The sequence below is a fragment of the Monodon monoceros genome, unplaced genomic scaffold (assembly GCF_005190385.1).
Source record: "Monodon monoceros isolate NGI ecotype Baffin Bay Population unplaced genomic scaffold, NGI_Narwhal_1 Super_Scaffold_4, whole genome shotgun sequence".
In the NCBI taxonomy this organism is placed as follows: Eukaryota; Metazoa; Chordata; class Mammalia; order Artiodactyla; family Monodontidae; genus Monodon; species Monodon monoceros.
Genome location: NW_021703781.1, coordinates 14,735,662 through 14,753,450, shown reverse-complemented (window position 1 = coordinate 14,753,450; position 17,789 = coordinate 14,735,662). Strand labels below are relative to the sequence as shown.

Genomic DNA, 17,789 nt, shown 5'->3' with positions numbered 1-17,789 from the left:
CAACAGTCAGCTCTACCCACCACCAGTCCTCCCATCAAGCCTCTTAGATAGCCTCATCCACCAGAGGGCAGACAGCAGAAGAAAGAAGTACAATCCTGCAGCCTGTGGAACAAAAACCACATTCACAGAAAGATAGACAAGGTGAAAAGACAGAGGGCTATGTACCAGATGAAGGAACAAGATAAAACCCCAGAAAAACAACTAAGTGAAGTGCAGATAGGCAACCTTCCAGAAAAAGAACTCAGAATAATGATAGTGAAGATAATCCAGGACCTCATAAAAAGAATGGAGGCAAAAATTTTAGAAGATGCAAGAAATGTTTAACAAAGACCTAGAAGAATTAAAGAACAAACAAAGATGAACAATACAATAACTGAAATGAAAACTACACTAAAAGGAATCAATAGCAGAATAACTGAGGCAAAAGAATGGATAAGTGACCTGCAAGACAGAATGGTGGAATTCACTGCTGCGGAACAGACTAAAGAAAAAACAAGGAAAAGAAATGAAGACAGCCTAAGAGACCTCTGGGACAACATTAAATGCAACATTCGCATTATAGGGGTCCCAGAAGGAGAAGAGATAGAGAAAGAACCAGAGAAAATATTTGAAGAGATTATAGTCAAAAACTTCCCTAACGTGGGAAAGGACACAGCCACCCAAGTCCAGGAAGTGCAGCGAGTCCCATACAGGATAAACCCAAGGAGAAACACGCCGAGACACACAGTAATCAAACTGGCAAAAATTAAAGGCAAAGAAAAACTATTGAAAGCAGCAAGGGAAAAACAACAAATAACATACAAGGGAACTCCCATAAGGTTCACAGCTGATTTCTCAACAGAAACTCTACAAGCCAGCAGGGAGTGGCATGATATATTTAAAGTGATGAAAGGGAAGAACCTACAACCAAAATTACTCTACTTGGCAAGGACCTCATTCATTCGATGGAGAAATCAAAAGCTTTACAGACAAGCAAAAGCTAAGAGGATTCAGCACCACCAAACCAGCTCTACAACAAATGCTACAGGAACTTCTCTAAGTGGGAAACACAAGAGAAGAAAAGGACCTACAAAAACAAACCCATAACAATTAAGAAAATGGTCATAGGAACACACATATCAATAATTACCTTAAACCTGAATGGATTAAATGCTCCAACCAAAAGACACAGGCTCACTGAACGGATACAAAAACAAGACCCATATATATGCTGTCTACAAGAGATCCACTTCAGACCTAGGGACACATACAGACCGAAAGTGAAGGGATGGAAAAAGATATTCCATGCAAATGGAAATCAAGAGAAGGCTGGAGTAGCAATACTAATATCAGATAAAATAGACTTTAAAATAAAGAATGTTACCAGAGACAAGGAAGGACACTACATAATGATCAAGGGATCAATCCAAGAAGATATGACAATTATAAACATATATGCACCCAACATAGGAGCACCTCAATACATAAGGCAACTGCTAACAGCTGCAAGAGAGGAAATCGACAGTAACACAATAATAGTGGGGGGCTTTTAACACCTCATTTACACCAATGGACAGATCATCCAAAATAAAAATAAATAAAGAAACAGAAGCTTTAATGACACAATAGACCAGATAGACCTAACTGATATTTATAGGACATTCCAACCAAAACCAGCAGATTACACTTTCTTCTCAAGTGCACACGAAACATGCTCCAGAATAGATCACATCTTGGGTCACAAATCAAGCCTCAGTAAATTTAAGAAAATTGAAATCATATCAGGCGTCTTTTCCGACCACAGCGCTATGAGATTAGAAATGAATTACAGGGAAAAAAACGTAAAAAACACAAACACAGGGAGGCTAAACAATACGTTACGAAATAACCAAGAGATCACTGAAGAAATCAAAGAGGAAATCAAAAAATATCTAGAGACAAATGACAATGAAAACACGACAAACCTATTGGATGCAGCAAAAGCAATTCTAACAGGGAAGTTTATAGCTATACAAGCCTACCTAAAGAAACAAGAAATATCTCAAGGAAACAATCTAACCTTACACCTAAAGGAACGAGAGAAAGAAGAACAAACAAAACCCAAAGTTAGCAGAAGGAAAGACATCATAAAGATCAGAGCAGAAATAAATGAAATAGAAACAAAGAAAACAATAGCAAAGACCAATAAAACTAAAAGCTGGTTCTTTGAGAAGACAAAACGGATAAACCATTAGTCAGACTCATCAAGAAAAAGAGGGAGAGGACTCAAATCAATAAAATTAGAAATGAAAAAGAAGTTACAACAGACACCGCAGAAATACAAAGCATCCTAAGAGACTACTACAAGCAACTGTATGCCATAAAACGGACAACCTAGAAGAAATGGACAAATTCTTAGAAAGGTATAACCTTCCAAGACTGAACCAGGAAAAAGCACAAAATATGAACAGACCAATCTCAAGTAATGAAATTGAAACTGTGATTAAAAATCTTCCAACAGGGTTTCCCTGGTGGCGCAGTGGTTAAGAATCCACCTGCCAATGCAGGGGACACGGGTTCAAGCCCTGGTCCGGGAAGATCCCACATGCCATGGAGCAACTAAGCCCGTGCACCACAACTACTGAGCCCGCATGCCACAACAACTGAAGCCCACGTGCTTAGAGTCCGTGCTCCGCAACGAGAGAAGCCACCGCAATGAGAAGCCTGCACACCGTAACCAAGAGTAGCCCCCGCTCGCCACAACTAGAGAAAGCCGTGCGGAGCAAAGAAGACCCAACACAGACAAAAACAAAATCAATTAAAAAATAAAAATCTTCCAACAAACAAAAGTCCAGGACCACATAGCTTCACAGGTGAATTATATCAAACATTTACAGAAGAGCTAACACCCATCCTTCTCAAATTCTTCCAAAAAACTGCAGAGGAAGGAACATTCCCAAACTCATTCTATGAGGCCACCATCACCCTGATACCAAAACGAGACAAAGATACTACAACAAAAGAAAATTACAGACCAATATCACTGATGAATATAGATGCAAAAATCCTCAACAAAATACTAGCAAACAGAATCCAACAGCACATTAAAAGGATCATACACCACGATCAAGTGGGATTTATCCCAGGGATGCAAGAATTCTTCAATATACGCAAATCAATGTGACAAACCATATTAACAAACTGAAGAAGAAAAACCATATGATCATCTCAATCAATGCAGAAAAAGCTTTTGACAAAATTCAACACCCATTTATGATAAAAACTCTCCAGAAAGGGGGCACAGAGGGAACCTACCTCAACATAATAAAGGCCATGTACAACAAACCCACAGCAAACATCATCTCAGTGGTGAAAAAATGGAAGCATTTCGTCTAAGATCAGGAACGAGACAAGGATGTCCACTCTCACCATTATTATTCAACATAGTTTTGGAAGTCCTAGCCATGGCAACCAGAGAAGAAAAAGAAACAAAAGGAATACAAATTGGAAAAGAAGTAAAACTGTGACTGTTTGCAGATGACATGATACTATACATAGAGAATCCTAATAATGCCACCAGAAAACTACTAGAGCTAGTCAATGAAATTGGTAAAGTTGCAGGATACAAAATTAATGCACAAAAATCTCTTGCATTCCTATACACTAATGATGAAAAATCTGAAAGAGAAATTAAGGAAACACTCCCATTTACCACTGCAAGAAAAAGAATAAAATACCTAGAAATAAACCTACCTAAGGAGACAAAAGACCTGTATGCAGAAAACTGTAAGACACTGATGAAAGAAATTAAAGATGATACCAGCAGATGAAGAAATATACCATGTTCCTGGATCGGAAGAATCAATATTGTGAAAATGACTATACTACCCAAAGCAATCTACAGATTCAATGCAATCCCTATCAAATTACCAATGGCATTTTTTACGGAACCAGAACAAAAAAATCTTCAAATTTGTATGGAGACACAAAAGACCCCGAATAGTCAAAACGATCTTGAGGGAAAAAAACAGAGCTGGAGGAATCAGACTCCCTGTCTTCAGACTACACTACAAAGCTACAGTAATCAAGACAATACGGTACTGGCACAAAAACAGAAACATAGATCAATGGAACAAGATAGAAAGCCCAGAGATAAACCCATGCACCTATGGTCAACTAATCTATGACAAAGGAGGCAAAGATATACAATGGAGAAAAGACAGTCTCTTCAATAAGTGGTGCTGGGAAAACTGGACAGCTACATGTAAAAAAATGAAATTAGAACACTCCCTGACACCATACACAAAAAGAAACTCAAAATGGTTTAGAGACCTAAATGTAAGACCGGACACTGTAAAACTCTTAGAGGAAAACATAGGAAGAACACTATCTGACATAGATCACAGCAAGATCTTTTTTGATCCACCTCCTAGAGTAATAGAAATAAAAACAAAAATAAACAAATGGGACCTAATGAAACTTGAAAGCTTTTGCACAGCAAAGGAAACCATAAACAAGACGAAAAAACAATCCTCAGAATGGGAGAAAATATTTGCAAACGAATCAACAAAGGATTAATCTCCAAAATATATAAACAGCTCATGCAGCTCAATATTAAAGAAACAAACAACCCAATCCAAAAATGGGCAGAAGACCTAAATAGACATTTCTCCAAAGAAAACATAGAGATGGCCAAGAAGCATATGAAAAGCTGCTCAACTTCACTAATCATTAGAGAAATGCAAATGAAAACTACAATGAGGTACCACCTTACACCAGTTAGAATGGGCATCATCAGAAAATCTACAAACAACAAATGCTGGAGAGGGTGTGGAGAGAAGGGAACCCTCTTGCACTGTTGGTGGCAATGTAAACTGATACAGCCACTATGGAGAACAGTATGGAGGTTCCTTAAAAAACTAAAAACAGAATTACTATATGATCCAGCAAACTGACTACTGGGCATATACCCAGAGAAAACCATAATTCAAAAAGACACATGCACCCCAATGTTCACTGCAGCACTCTTTACAAAAGTCAGGTCATGGGATCAACCTAAATGCCCATCGACAGACGAATGGATAAAGAGTTGTGGTACATATATACAATGGAATATTATTACTCAGCCATAAAAAGGAACGAAATTGAGTCATTTGTTGAGACGTGGATGGATCTAGAGACTGTCATACAGTGTGAAGTTAAGTCAGAAAGAGAAAAACAAATATCAAAAACAAGTATACTAACGCATATATGTGGAACCCAGAAAAATGGTACAGATGAACCAGTTTGCAGGGCAGAAGTTGAGACACAGATTTAGAGAACGTATGGACACCAAGGGGGAAAACCCCAGTGGGGTGGGGATGGTGGTGTGCTGAATTGGGCGATTGGGACTGACATGTATACACTGATGTGTATAAAATTGATGACTAATAAGAAACTGCAGTATAAAAAAACACAACTAATACAAAATTTTCTTTGGGTTATTTGTATGGAAATATGTTAAACGTTCAGACATTACATGAAATTTCTAAAAATCTTATATGTTCTGGTATAGTAAGTCATAAATCTAGTTATTACTTTAAAATGTATATCTCAGAAGTAACTAAATTTCCTTGTCAATTGCATCATTATGAACTTTCATCAAATCTTTACCTGTGGTCATTTTTAAATCTTCTGTCATTTACAGACAGTTCTGGGTGTACTCTGATGCTTTTGCAAAAATGTTCCTATAAAAGGGTTTCATCTTCAGGGAATTCATGGAAAAGACTCTGACAAGTACAGGTTTCTGGTAACTGACTCTACTGCTGAACTGAATGAATAATCATTTTCAGAACTCTAATGGAAAACTGATGAATTCATAAAAGTGCTAACAAAAGATCAAGATAAAAAAATTAATTACATGGGACTGAGTGAACTGATGAGGATGATTATAATTTTTGTGACTTTGTTTGAATGAAAAAAAAAATCCCACAAGGACTCAGAGGCAAAAATTATATAAATCAATTTTCACTGCAAAGTAAAGGAGCTGTTACAGTGCAGGATTACTGGACTGAATGTCAATATTATGACATAGTATGAGTGTGTTTCGTGTTTGGTAATTGCAATCACTGTTGCTTTTGTTGTGGTCATCCATTTACAATGCTTGGTGTCAGTTTATTTATCTCTTGTAAAAATAAAATACAGTGTGTGTGTGTGAAAAAAACATTTAATGATCTTAATCTAGGAAATAGATTGTTCATTTCTCACCATGGGAATCCTAAGATATGAGCAATTATCTTGAATAGTTAAGGTGGGGAAATTACTTCTGTAATGTTTGGCACTTCTGTAAAACATGCATGCACACACACACTCATTCACTCACACACTTTTGCAACATGATTTCTCCATTCCAGTGGATAACATAGTGTAAATTTTTCTGAACTTTATTTTGTCACTCAAAGGGTGATTCAGTTGTATCAGAACATTTGTAGACCATACCAATATTCTGTATTTTTCAACCAACAGATTACTAATCAGAAGATAAAGAAAATGGATTTACTTTAAATTCATAAGAGAGCAAGAAGTTCTAAAAGAATCATGCATAATTTTGGAAAGCTGATTCTCCTCCATCAACAAGAAACAGGAAATAATCAAACCAATATCTGTAGACACAGAAAATATACACATCAGAACCAAGGTACCAAGTTTGAAACATAGCTTATTCGTGAATTGCTTAGCTTAGGTTCATTTCTGGAAAGAGTTAACTCAACAACCAAGTTGTTAAAAATCACCAAGTACTTGAACATTGAGGAAATTTGGCTCAGTAAATATTAAATAATGTAAATTAAAAAAAAATCATATGAGCATTTCAACAGGAGAAAAAGTGTTTGACAAAATTCAACAACCACTCATGATGAAAACTCTCAACAAAATGGGTATAGAGGGAACACAACTCAACATTATAAAAACCATATATGACAGGCCCACGGCTAACATAATACTCAACAGTGAAAAGCTCAAAGCTTTTGTTCTAAGATCTGGAACAAGACAAGGATGCCCACTCTCGCTGCTTGTAGTTAGCATAGTATTGGAAGTGCTTCCTAGCCACAGCAATTAGGTGAGAAGAAATAAAAGGCATCCAAATAAAGAAGAAAGAAGTAAAACTGTTCACTATTTGCAGATAACAAGATATTATATACAGAAAGCCCTAAAGACTCCACCAAATAACTTAGAATAAATAAATCTAGTATAAAGCTGCAAGATACAAAATCAATATACAGCAATCTGTTGCATTTCTATACCCTAATAAATTTTCAGAGAGAAGTTAAGAAAACAATCCCATTTATAACTGCATCAAAAGGAATACTTAGGAGTAAATTTAACCAAGGAGGTTAAAGACCTGTACACAAACACTATTAAGTCATTGATGAAATGGATTCAAAGAAGTAATAGTTAAAATGTCCATACTAACTAAAGCAATAATACAGATTCAATGCAATCTCTATCAAAATTCCAATAGCACTTTTCACAGAAATGAACAATCCTAAAAGTTGCATAGAAACACAAGGTTCCCAAACAGCCAAAGCAACCTTCAGAAAGAACAAAGCTAGAGGCACCACGCTCTTTCTCTTCAAACTATCTTACAAAGCTATAGTAATCAAAACAGTATGATAGCATTAAAAGCTCAAAGATCAATGGAACAGAACATAGAGCCCAGAAATAAACCCATGCATAAATGTTTAATTAACAAATGCCAAACAAGCCAAGAATATACAACCGGCAAAGGACAGTCTCTTCAATAAATGATGTTGGGAAAACTGGATAGCCACATGCAAAAGAATGAAATTGGACTACTATCGTACACAACACACAAAAGTTAACTCAAAATGAATTAAGGAACATAAGACCTGAAACCATAAAACGCCTCAAAGAAAATATAGGCAGAAAGCTCTCTGATATAAGTCTTGGTGATAATTTTTTAATTGACACCAAAAGCAAAAGCAACAAAAGCAAAAATAAACAAGTGGAATTACATCAAACTGTAACGCTTATGCCAAGAAGAGGAAATCATCAACAAAATGAAAAGGCAACCTACCATATAGGAGAAAATATTTGCAAATCATATACCTGATAAGGGGTTAGTATCCAAAACAACAGAAAGAACTCACACAATAGCAAAAAAAAGCAAAAAACCTGATTAAACAACAGCCAGAGGATCTGAATAGACGTTTTTTGTGTTTTCATTTTCTTCAGAGATATACCCAGAAGTGGAACTGCAGGATAGTAGTTTTTTTTTTTTTTTGGCTGCACCGTGTGGCATGCAGAACTTCCCGGACCAGGGATTGAACCTGCGCCCCCTGCAGTGGAAGCAGAGTCTTAACCCCTGGACCACCAGGGAAGTCCTGATATTTCTATTTTTAATTTTTCAAGGGCCCTCTATACTGTTTTCCACAGTGCTTGCACCAATGTACATTCCCACCAACAGCGCACATGGGTTCCCTTTTCTCCACATTCTCGCCAACACTTGTTACTTGTTATTTCCTATCTTTTTGATAACAGCCATTCTAACAGCTGAGAGGTGATACCTCATTGTGGTTTTGATTTATTAGCATTTCCCTGATTAGTGATGTTGAGCATCTTTTCAAGTACCTGTTGGCCATTTGCATGCCTTCTTTGGAAAAATGTCTATTCAGATCCTCTGCCTGCTGTTTAATCAGATTTTTTGCTTTTTTTTTTTGCTATTTAGTTGTGTGAGTTCTTTCTGTTGTTTTGGATACTAGTCCCTTATCAGCTACATGCTTTGCAAATATTTTCTTCCATCTGGTAGGCTGCCTTTTCATTTTGTTGATGATTTCCTCTGTTGGGCATAAGCTTTTTAGTTTGATGTAGCCCCGAAGGATTATACTGTCTCAATATCCTTTGTTGCTTCAGTTCTTATTTTCTTTGTTTTTCTATCAGCAATTGTGGTAGCAGCTTCTGATATGGCTCCCAATGACCCCTGCCTCCTGGTATTCACAACCTTATGTAATCTCCCCTCCTCAAATGTGGGTTGGAACTAGTGACATGCATCTAAGAAACAGAATACCGCCAAGGTGATCGGGTGTCACTTCCGTGATGAGGTTACAAAAGATCGTCACTTCCACCTTGGTACATTCTCTCTCCCTTGCTTACTTTAATGAAGCCAAGAGTCATGCTGTCAGCTGCCCCAAGGAAAGACTCACATGGAAGGGAATGAGGTGGCCTGACAACAGCCAGCAAGGAACTGAAGTGCTCAATCCAAAACCGCTCAAGGAACGAAACCTTGCCATCACCCCTGTGAGTGAGCTTGGAAGCAGCTCCTGCCCCAGTAGAGCCTTCAAATGGAACCGCACCCCCAGCTGACCCTCAACTTGACTGTAGCTTTGTGAAAGACCCTGAAGCAAAGAACCCAGCTTAGTCATGCCTTTATTCCTAACACACAGAAACTGTGAGAAAACAAACGTGTGCTGTTTTAAGCTGCTAAATTTTGGAATAATTTACCTCAATAGGTAACTAATATTTTAATAGTATGCCATCTGTCTTTTATTGTAAGCTGCCTCAAACTTTACTTGGAAATAGATCTTTAAATACGGAAAGCCGTAAGTAACTGGCCAATCCTTACAGAGCTGTGATAACCTATCACTGAATATTGGCAGTATTAGCTTTTGTGATACCGCAATCTCATATTAAAGCACTTTCTGGCATTTAGGGTTTACAATAAACTGCCTTAATTGTGTTTTGAGAATTCTTTGGAAATTCTCATGGAAATTTGTACCTCTGATCCAGGCAGGATGGAGTAGCTGGCACTGGTTTACCCTCCAACTGTAAACAACTACAAAGCTGGGCGAAATATATAAAAACAACAGTTTACAGACACAGAACAAAAAGTAACAGAAGGCTACATTTTAAGAAAAGGGAAATGCACAAGGTGAAACCTGCATTCACCCTGGCTTTCTTTCTGAGTGCATTTTCAAAAATGGAGTGCAAGGAAATAAAGCCCAAGCAGAAGGCAGTATCTCACTGGGCAAAGGAGATGGAGATTGGAACCAAAAAGGCTAGATTTTAAGGAGTCCAGGGTTGGAGGGAAGTGCAGTAAAGACACTCTAAAAATATGCATCAAAAATCCTCTCAGGTCCTCACCTAACATATAAGCTGCACATGAACAGGGCGCAATTCCAGGAAGCCTAGCAGAACCTCTTAGCAAAGAATTCAGAAGCCACACAGTGTTGGGGAGACAGGTTGCAGTTTGGGCCTAGACAGAGGATAACTTTGGTGAATACTTGGGGCCTTGAGTTGAGACCTCGAAGTCTAGCCCTAGGAGTAAGGACTACATTCTAGGCAATATGGGTAAAGCTGAAATAGACCCACCCTGATAAAGCCTAAAATCAAGCCTAGACTGGATCAAGGTGATCTGCTAGTATTTTAATTGCCAGCCAAAGCTTGACATTTTTGGAGGAAGATAACAAATTCAGAATCTCTACAACACATCATCCACAATGTGTAATACACAATAAAGTTACTAGGCATGTCAAGCAGGAAAATGTCACTGATAACAAAGAGAAAAAGACAACAGAAACAGACCCAGAGATTATCCATGTATTGGAATAGCAAGGAACTCTAAATAACTATGCTTAAGATGGTAAAGAGAGAAAGAGAACACAATAGATGAAAAGAAAACTAGAGAATGGGATAAAACTTCTGTAAGAATAGGGACTTTGTCCTATTCACTGTCAAATCCTTGATGTCCAGAACAGTACCTGATAGACAGCAATTGCTCACAATGTTGGGTGGATCAATGAACAGTTAGCTGGATAGAAGGATGGGAGAGGTTATGCTGAGGGTTGGTAACAAAACCAAAGATTCTTTTTTTTTCCTCCTGCTGCGGAGCACAGCCTCCGGACAGGACGCGCAGGCCCAGCGGCCATGGCTCACGGGCCCAGCCACTCCGCGGCATGTGGGATCTTCCCGGACCGGGGCACGAACCCGCATCCCCTGCATTGGCAGGCGGACTCCCAACCACGGTGCCACCAGGGAAGCCCCCAAAGATTCTTAAATGCCAAGAGAACATTACTGTATTTCACAGTAAATATCAGAATAAATCTCTGCATCAAAATCTCAGATAAACAACTATACATATGTATATACATCTATACAGAGCCACAGAAAACTAGTTACTGGTACATTTACTTCATTCACTATTTCATCCATCCAATCTTGAGGACATTTTAACCAGCAGTTTCCTACTCCCTGAGTAAAAATGAAAGCACAATACTACAAAATATTCTAAAACCTTTATAAAAAGTACAAAAGCTTCAGATTTAGTAATGTCTTACTCCATGTGCCCTGTACAAATTCCTCCCTTGCTGAATTCTCTCCAGAAACAGCCAACACTTTCCACATGCCCCACCCCTCTCTGTGAAATGCTCTTCTTCCTAGGCAATCAATAAGATTCCCCTGGAAGCTGCCATATTTTTATATTACCTCGTCCCCTAGACACCAAAAGAACCGTTCCAACAGATTTTCAAACTCAGGACCAGAGGTTACGTCAAGAAAGCTTTAAGTGGCTATAACTAATGTGATACTCAGGAGTTCGCCAGGTGGAAAATGTAGATCTGGAGAGAGAAGGAGTAAAGCAATAAAGTTTGAAGAGGCAGAGTGGGAAAATCTGATTATCTTTGAGTCCCAGGTCCCACAGGTTCTTAGACCCATCTACATTGTAGTCCTGCCCTTCCTGCACCTTTCTTTTGATTCCAATAAATTATCCCTTTTGATTTAAGATAATTTGAAGTGGGTTTCTATCACCTGCAACCAACAAAATCCTGAGTACAGCTAGATTACCAAGTGACTTCCGTCACCAAGAACTACATGCTGAACTGCCTGAAAACTACACGTTCAATATTGTCTTCTTTCCCAAAGGAAAAGAGTATTAAGTTCTTTTACTTTCTATTTATTTATTTCTGTGTCCTTGGGGAAAACTGTATGTAAAGATGAAAAGAAAAGGAACACCATACCAAACCCAATAAGGTGGCAGAGGAAAACCTAATGTACTCTTGAACCTTGTGGTAGTGCTTCAATGGAAAGCAAAGGAGAAAAGTCACTCACTCCCCATTTCCGAATCAACTGACTGTGAGTCTCCTGAAGGCAAGCAGTATCTCCTAACTGTAAGTACTGAATCAACTGTCTAAGTAACATGATGCAACTGTATTTAGGATAACTGCTCAAGTTAGAGAGATCTAGGAAAACCTTTTTTATTTTAAGTCAATTTCTGTAAGAGTCCACTTTAGCTTTTTTTTTTTTTTTTTTTTTACAACTGCTACCATCTGCTGTGAAGATAAATTACAAGACGCAACCCAGTAATGACTCCTGAAATCAATCTATGGGTCACAACCAGAATTTAAAAAGCTCTCATAGTAGAGTGCATCATATATAACACTACACACACACACACACACACACACACAGCATATGATGCTTCAGGTTTTTACTTTTTTGTCTTGTTTTCGGTGAAATTTATGAGTGTCCCTGCATTTTGCACAATTCCAGGAGGCACATCCATAGTGTAGCAAGCTCTGCAGTAATATACACTTAGGTATGTGTGTACTAGTCATTATGTAAAATTTCTCACTGTGGATCACAGTCAAAACAAATGGGCAAACACTGATCTATCGGAAAGATTAGATATTTGATTTAGAATCTTGCTTTAAAATCCAACTATCAAAGTTTTCATCTGTAAAATGATCTGTAAAAAAAGTTTTCATCTGTAATATGGGGAAATATCTCATACAGCTACAAAGAAAACAAAACAAATAATATATGTCAGTGCCTGATGCCAACTCCAGCACTCTGTAATTACTGGATATGTCTTAGTGCTCTACTGCCTTACCCCAGAGTGCTTCCATTAAGGCTAGCCTAGCCTAGCCTGTGACAAGATGAAATTTTCCTTGACATTTTTCAGGGTAACAAGGTTTTATTTTTATTGCCAATATAACTAAAATGGAATAGTTACAAAACCCCCCAATATGTACAAGGCCATTCTTTGGACTATATCTGATTCCTTTCCTTAGATGAGAAGAGTTGAGCACTCTGAATAGCAGCTCAGTTTCTCAACAAACATATATATTCTCAGCACTCTTAAAAGGGCCAAACACATAGAACACAATTGTGGTCACACAGTCACATGGACCCTGTCCTCAGAGTTTGCAGAGTAGGTAAGCAAAGCATGAGCAACACAGTCATGTGTAAATTAAAGTCTGACATCACTTCCCAGATAGGCTGCAAACAAAACAAAGAACTAGAAATTATCTCACACAAGTTTTGACATTTGCTACTAGCACTTGCATTGCCAAAATTAAATGTATGGAAAGAAAGGTCTAAATATATACTAAATAATTTTATATGTTAGAATTTTTCCATATTAAAAATTGACAAAAAGAAAAAAAACTGATGCAACAAAACTTGTTCAGAGTCCAAAGACTAGCTATTCCCCCCCACCAATGTAAATACGATTTATCCTATTTTTCTTTTGACCAACTTCAAAAACCAGAATATCTGTACTATATATTAAAATGACTATTTCACACTGCTCTCTTCCATATCTTAAAAATCACTGTGAGGCAATAAGCCTACAAGCCCTTACTGCAAACCTAACTTAGAGCACAGGTACTAAATACTGACACAGCATGTATAATTCAATATAGATAAGGACCACATTGAAATGAAATTTATAGTATGTTAATACAGAAGCATTGCTAGAAAGAAGTCATGATATTAAAATAAGGTGTGGGGCTTCCCTGGTGGTGCAGTGGTTAAGAATCCGCCTGCCAATGCAGGGGACACGGGTTCTGGTCCGGGAAGATCCCACATGCCGCGGAGAAACTAAGCCCTTGCGCCACAACTACTAAGCCTGAGCTCTAGAGCCCACGAGCCCAACTACTGAAGCCCGCGCTCTGCAACGAGAGAAGCCACCACAAGGAGAAGCCCGCGCACCGCAACGAAGAGTAGCCCCCACCTGCCGCAACTAGAGAAAGCCTGCACGCAGCAACGAAGAGCCAACGCAGCCAAGAATAAATAAATTTTTAAAATAATAATAAATAAATAAGGTGAGGTCCATAATGTATTTGAGTCACTGATCTAATTACTAAATTTGTCTAGGCTTATTTATCTGTAAAACTGGGAAGCAATTCTTACTAAATTCCAAGGATGCTCTGAGGACACATGATTATAAATCTAGGTACTATAATAAGTCCTTATGCAATCAATTTGACTACAGTATGATGTCATTAGAAAAAGGTAGTATATGCTAATGGGATGTTCAAAAGCACTCAAAACCACAGCATTGAGAAGTATTTCTCATGTTGAGTCAACTGTATCCTGGATTGAACATCTGCTGACATAAAAGAATGTGATAGTCTTCAAAAAATTCAGTCTTCTAACGAAAACACTAATCTGAAAAGATCATTCAGCCCAATGTTCACAGCAGCATTATTTACAATTGCCAAGATATAGAAGTAACCTACGTGTCCATTAACAGATGAGTGGATAAAGACGTGGTGTGTGTGTATGTACATATAGATACATGTGCACACACACACAGCCACACACACCGGAATACTACTCAGACGTAAAAAAAAGCATGAAATTTTGCCCTTTGCAAAAACATGGATGGACCTGGAGGGTATAATACTAAAGTGAAATAAGTCAGAGAAAGACAAATACTGTACAACATCAGTTATATGTGAAATCAAAAAAATAAAACCAGTGAATATAACAAAAAAACAGACTCACAGATATAGAGAACTAGTGGTTACCTGTGGGGAGAGGGAAGGGGGAAGGGCAAGATAGGAGTAGGGGACTAAGGGGGTACAAACTATGTATGAAATAAATAAGCTACAACGATATATAGTACAACAGAGGAGGAAAAAACCTCAGTCTTCTAAAACTGAGTGACGACAAATTCAGAGGCCTGTCACTGGTACTCAGCAGCACAGTTAAAACGATTCAAGTAAATGTTAATCTCTGTTCCACTGTTACCTTCCATCAAACAGTTAGGCTAGAACTCAGATCTTTCAAATCTCAAATGGTTTAAGAATTCAAGATGCCAAATTTCTGATACATAAATTTTATGGCTGGATTATGGAATTATGCTAGACTCCTTAACAAGACTATTGAAAATTCTCCTCTATAAAAAGATAATACCATTGCCATCATTTAACTAATTTTTCCTAAACTGGTCATTCTGCTGCTCCACCTACAACTGTCACCCAGTTCCAGTCTTTTCATAAGCTACCACACACTAGTGGGGCAGTTGGCTGGGGTTATGCTGCAGCAAGCAGCCAAATAAAGTGAAGTTAACTGGAACTGAACCAATGGTCATTTTGCAAGGAGACTTGAACTTTGAAGCACTTTGTAAAGTGCTGGTTACTTCTAATAATATTCCGGTGAAGTTTCAGTATTGAGCCATCCATTATATTTCACTGCCAACTATATGTCACCTTAAAAACAAGAAGACTGCAAGACATTTCCCTGGCTTTAAAAAAAGAAAAAAATCACAAATCTAGTCCAATTCTTTTTAAGTGTAAACAATGGGGGCAGGGCATAACTTAATAAAACTGCACGGTAGTCATAGCGGTTAACCTGGCACCAGTCATCTGGGAACCACAGCTTTAGGTCCTAGAGTCTTAAACTTTTTAAGCTAACCAAGTCCAAACCTTATTTTACAAGTGAGATTTTTAAGTTAAGAGTTTTGGTCTGATTATTATAATAGCTTAACTCTTACACTTCACTATGTACCAGGTACTGTTCTAGGCCCTTTACACCTATTTACTCTCAATGCTCACAACAAACCACAAAGAATGAGGTCAACTAATTTGCCCAAGGTCACACAGTTATTAAGTGACAAAGTCAGAATTCAAATCCAAGCAGTTTAGGTCCCGAATCTATACTCTTAAACCACCAGGCTCTACTGTTTCTCTACAGAATGGTTTAAATCCAGTCCCACACAAGGGTTCTCAGAGTTCCAACGTGAGAAACTAATAATTTTCCACACATCCTTTTTTTCCAATCCCATCATCTCAGCTGAACAGCAAAAAGTTCCTCTTGTCTGTCTGCAACTTTAAGTAACCTAACTTTTGTATCCAAAACAGACGCCTTCTCTGGGAAACCAAAAGATGCCGCGGCCAGGTGGAACGGAACTCGTGTTTCTCGTTGTTGTTTTAATCGCTACACCTGAGGTGCCTAAAAACATAATAAGTGAGGAGCAACGCTGTTTCTGAGAAAGGCAAACATCTACCATATTTTCATGATGCCTAATGAGCTGAAACTGAGCTAAAAACAGGGATGGCCCCGTCTTTTTTTCCCAGCTGTCTCTAATTTATTTGAGAAGGGGAAGTCTCTGTTTATGCATCTGAATACAGGTGAGAAATGGGTGAAGGGAAACGGGGGTCAGACACGTTATGCTCCATCTCTCCACAGTGGGGAGGCTCAGACTTCAGACCCTGTGTTGGAAGTTACAGCCAGTATTACACACCATTTCTGCCCGGGCCGGCTTCAGTGCCTCTCCAGGCTGCATAGAGGTGGTTACGTGGCGCTTGGAGGCATTTCCTCCGGCCTGGAGAGGTGGCACCCCAGCTGGTGGGAGCCCCTCGCCCAGAGCCCTGAGGCAGGTGGCGCCTGGGGGAGGCGGGAAATGGGAGGCGGGAGCTTCCCAGGGATCCCCGAGGGGCCGTCTGCGGTGCCTTGGCCGGAGCCGCTATAGGGCCGCGCCTTGCCTGCGCCCCCAGCCTTCAGGACGACCCGCGCCAAACCCACCCCCCGGCCTCGAGGGTCAGCTGCACGCCGAGACCGGGCTTCTGAGGCAAAGGAGCCCGAGGGCGGACGCAACCCTCTGTGGGCCACTCACCAGGTTGAGGGGTCCTTCCATTACTTCCATAGACCCCGGGGTAAGCGGCGGCCTGAGGAAGGGGAGCGACGGAGCCCGGGCACATGGAGGGTAACAGCTGGAGAGCGCGACGCAGCGGCGGCGACTGCGGCCCCACTCCGCGCCCCGGGAGCCAGCGGCGGGCGCAGAGAGAGCAACAACCGCACCACTTCCTCCTCCGACGCGGCGCCGCGGGCCCGCCCCCCGCGCCGCAGCCACGCACGCGTCACTACGTCACACGCGGCAGGTTCAAGGTGGGAGGGAGGACAGGGAGTGGGTGGGGCTCAGGGAAGGTGGGGCACGGACAGACGTACACTTTCTCGCGGTCCATCTTTCCTCTCGCGAGAAGCATGTCTTCAGCTTCCGCATACGTCACGTGAGGAGGTACAGCCTTGTTGCTGGAATTTAAGTAAAAGTGGTTGACTTTTGCTATTGGTCTCTCCCATTTCCTTCCAGCGTAACTCTTCCCAGATTCACTCTGCTTTGCCACATCCTCCCTTGCTTTCAAGTCCCCACCTTTATTCTTGCACCTGATTTTTTTCCCAGAAATGAGATTGGAGTAATGCTAAACCATGCGCTGGACTAGACCCTGCTGGAGGGAGACAAACAAATGATTCAGGGCTGCGCCCTCAAGTTGCTAACAAACTAATGAAGAAAATAATATGGGTTACAAATAACCATATATAATCCTTGATTCATTTAACACTTATGTGCTAAACCACTATAGTGAGTTCTTTCTGTCAAGGAATACACTGGTAAAAAATAATTGTGATTTATGCTGTAAAGGAAACAGCTGTGATAGAGGCACCATGAATTGTGCAACTTGAAGGAAATAAATTCTTTCAAAAGCCTTGTGAGCTTGGGAATTCCCTGGCAGTGCAGTGGTTAGGACTCCACGCTTTCACTGCGGAGGACCCAG

General features: G+C 39.6%; 1 protein-coding gene across 2 annotated transcripts in view; it reads right to left on the bottom strand.

The window, feature by feature from the left end:
- Positions 1-17,058, bottom strand: part of NRBF2 (nuclear receptor binding factor 2) — a 32,285-nt gene extending 15,227 nt beyond the window's left edge. The window contains exon 1 of one of the 2 annotated variants that reach the window (XM_029244596.1): positions 16,853-17,058. In XM_029244596.1, the coding sequence (XP_029100429.1) occupies positions 16,853-16,882 (30 nt within the window). In that variant the 5' untranslated portion in view covers positions 16,883-17,058. The remainder of the gene's footprint in view (positions 1-16,852) is intronic. The other variant, XM_029244597.1, reaches the window with a different exon arrangement.
- Between the last annotated feature and the right edge of the window lie 731 nt (positions 17,059-17,789).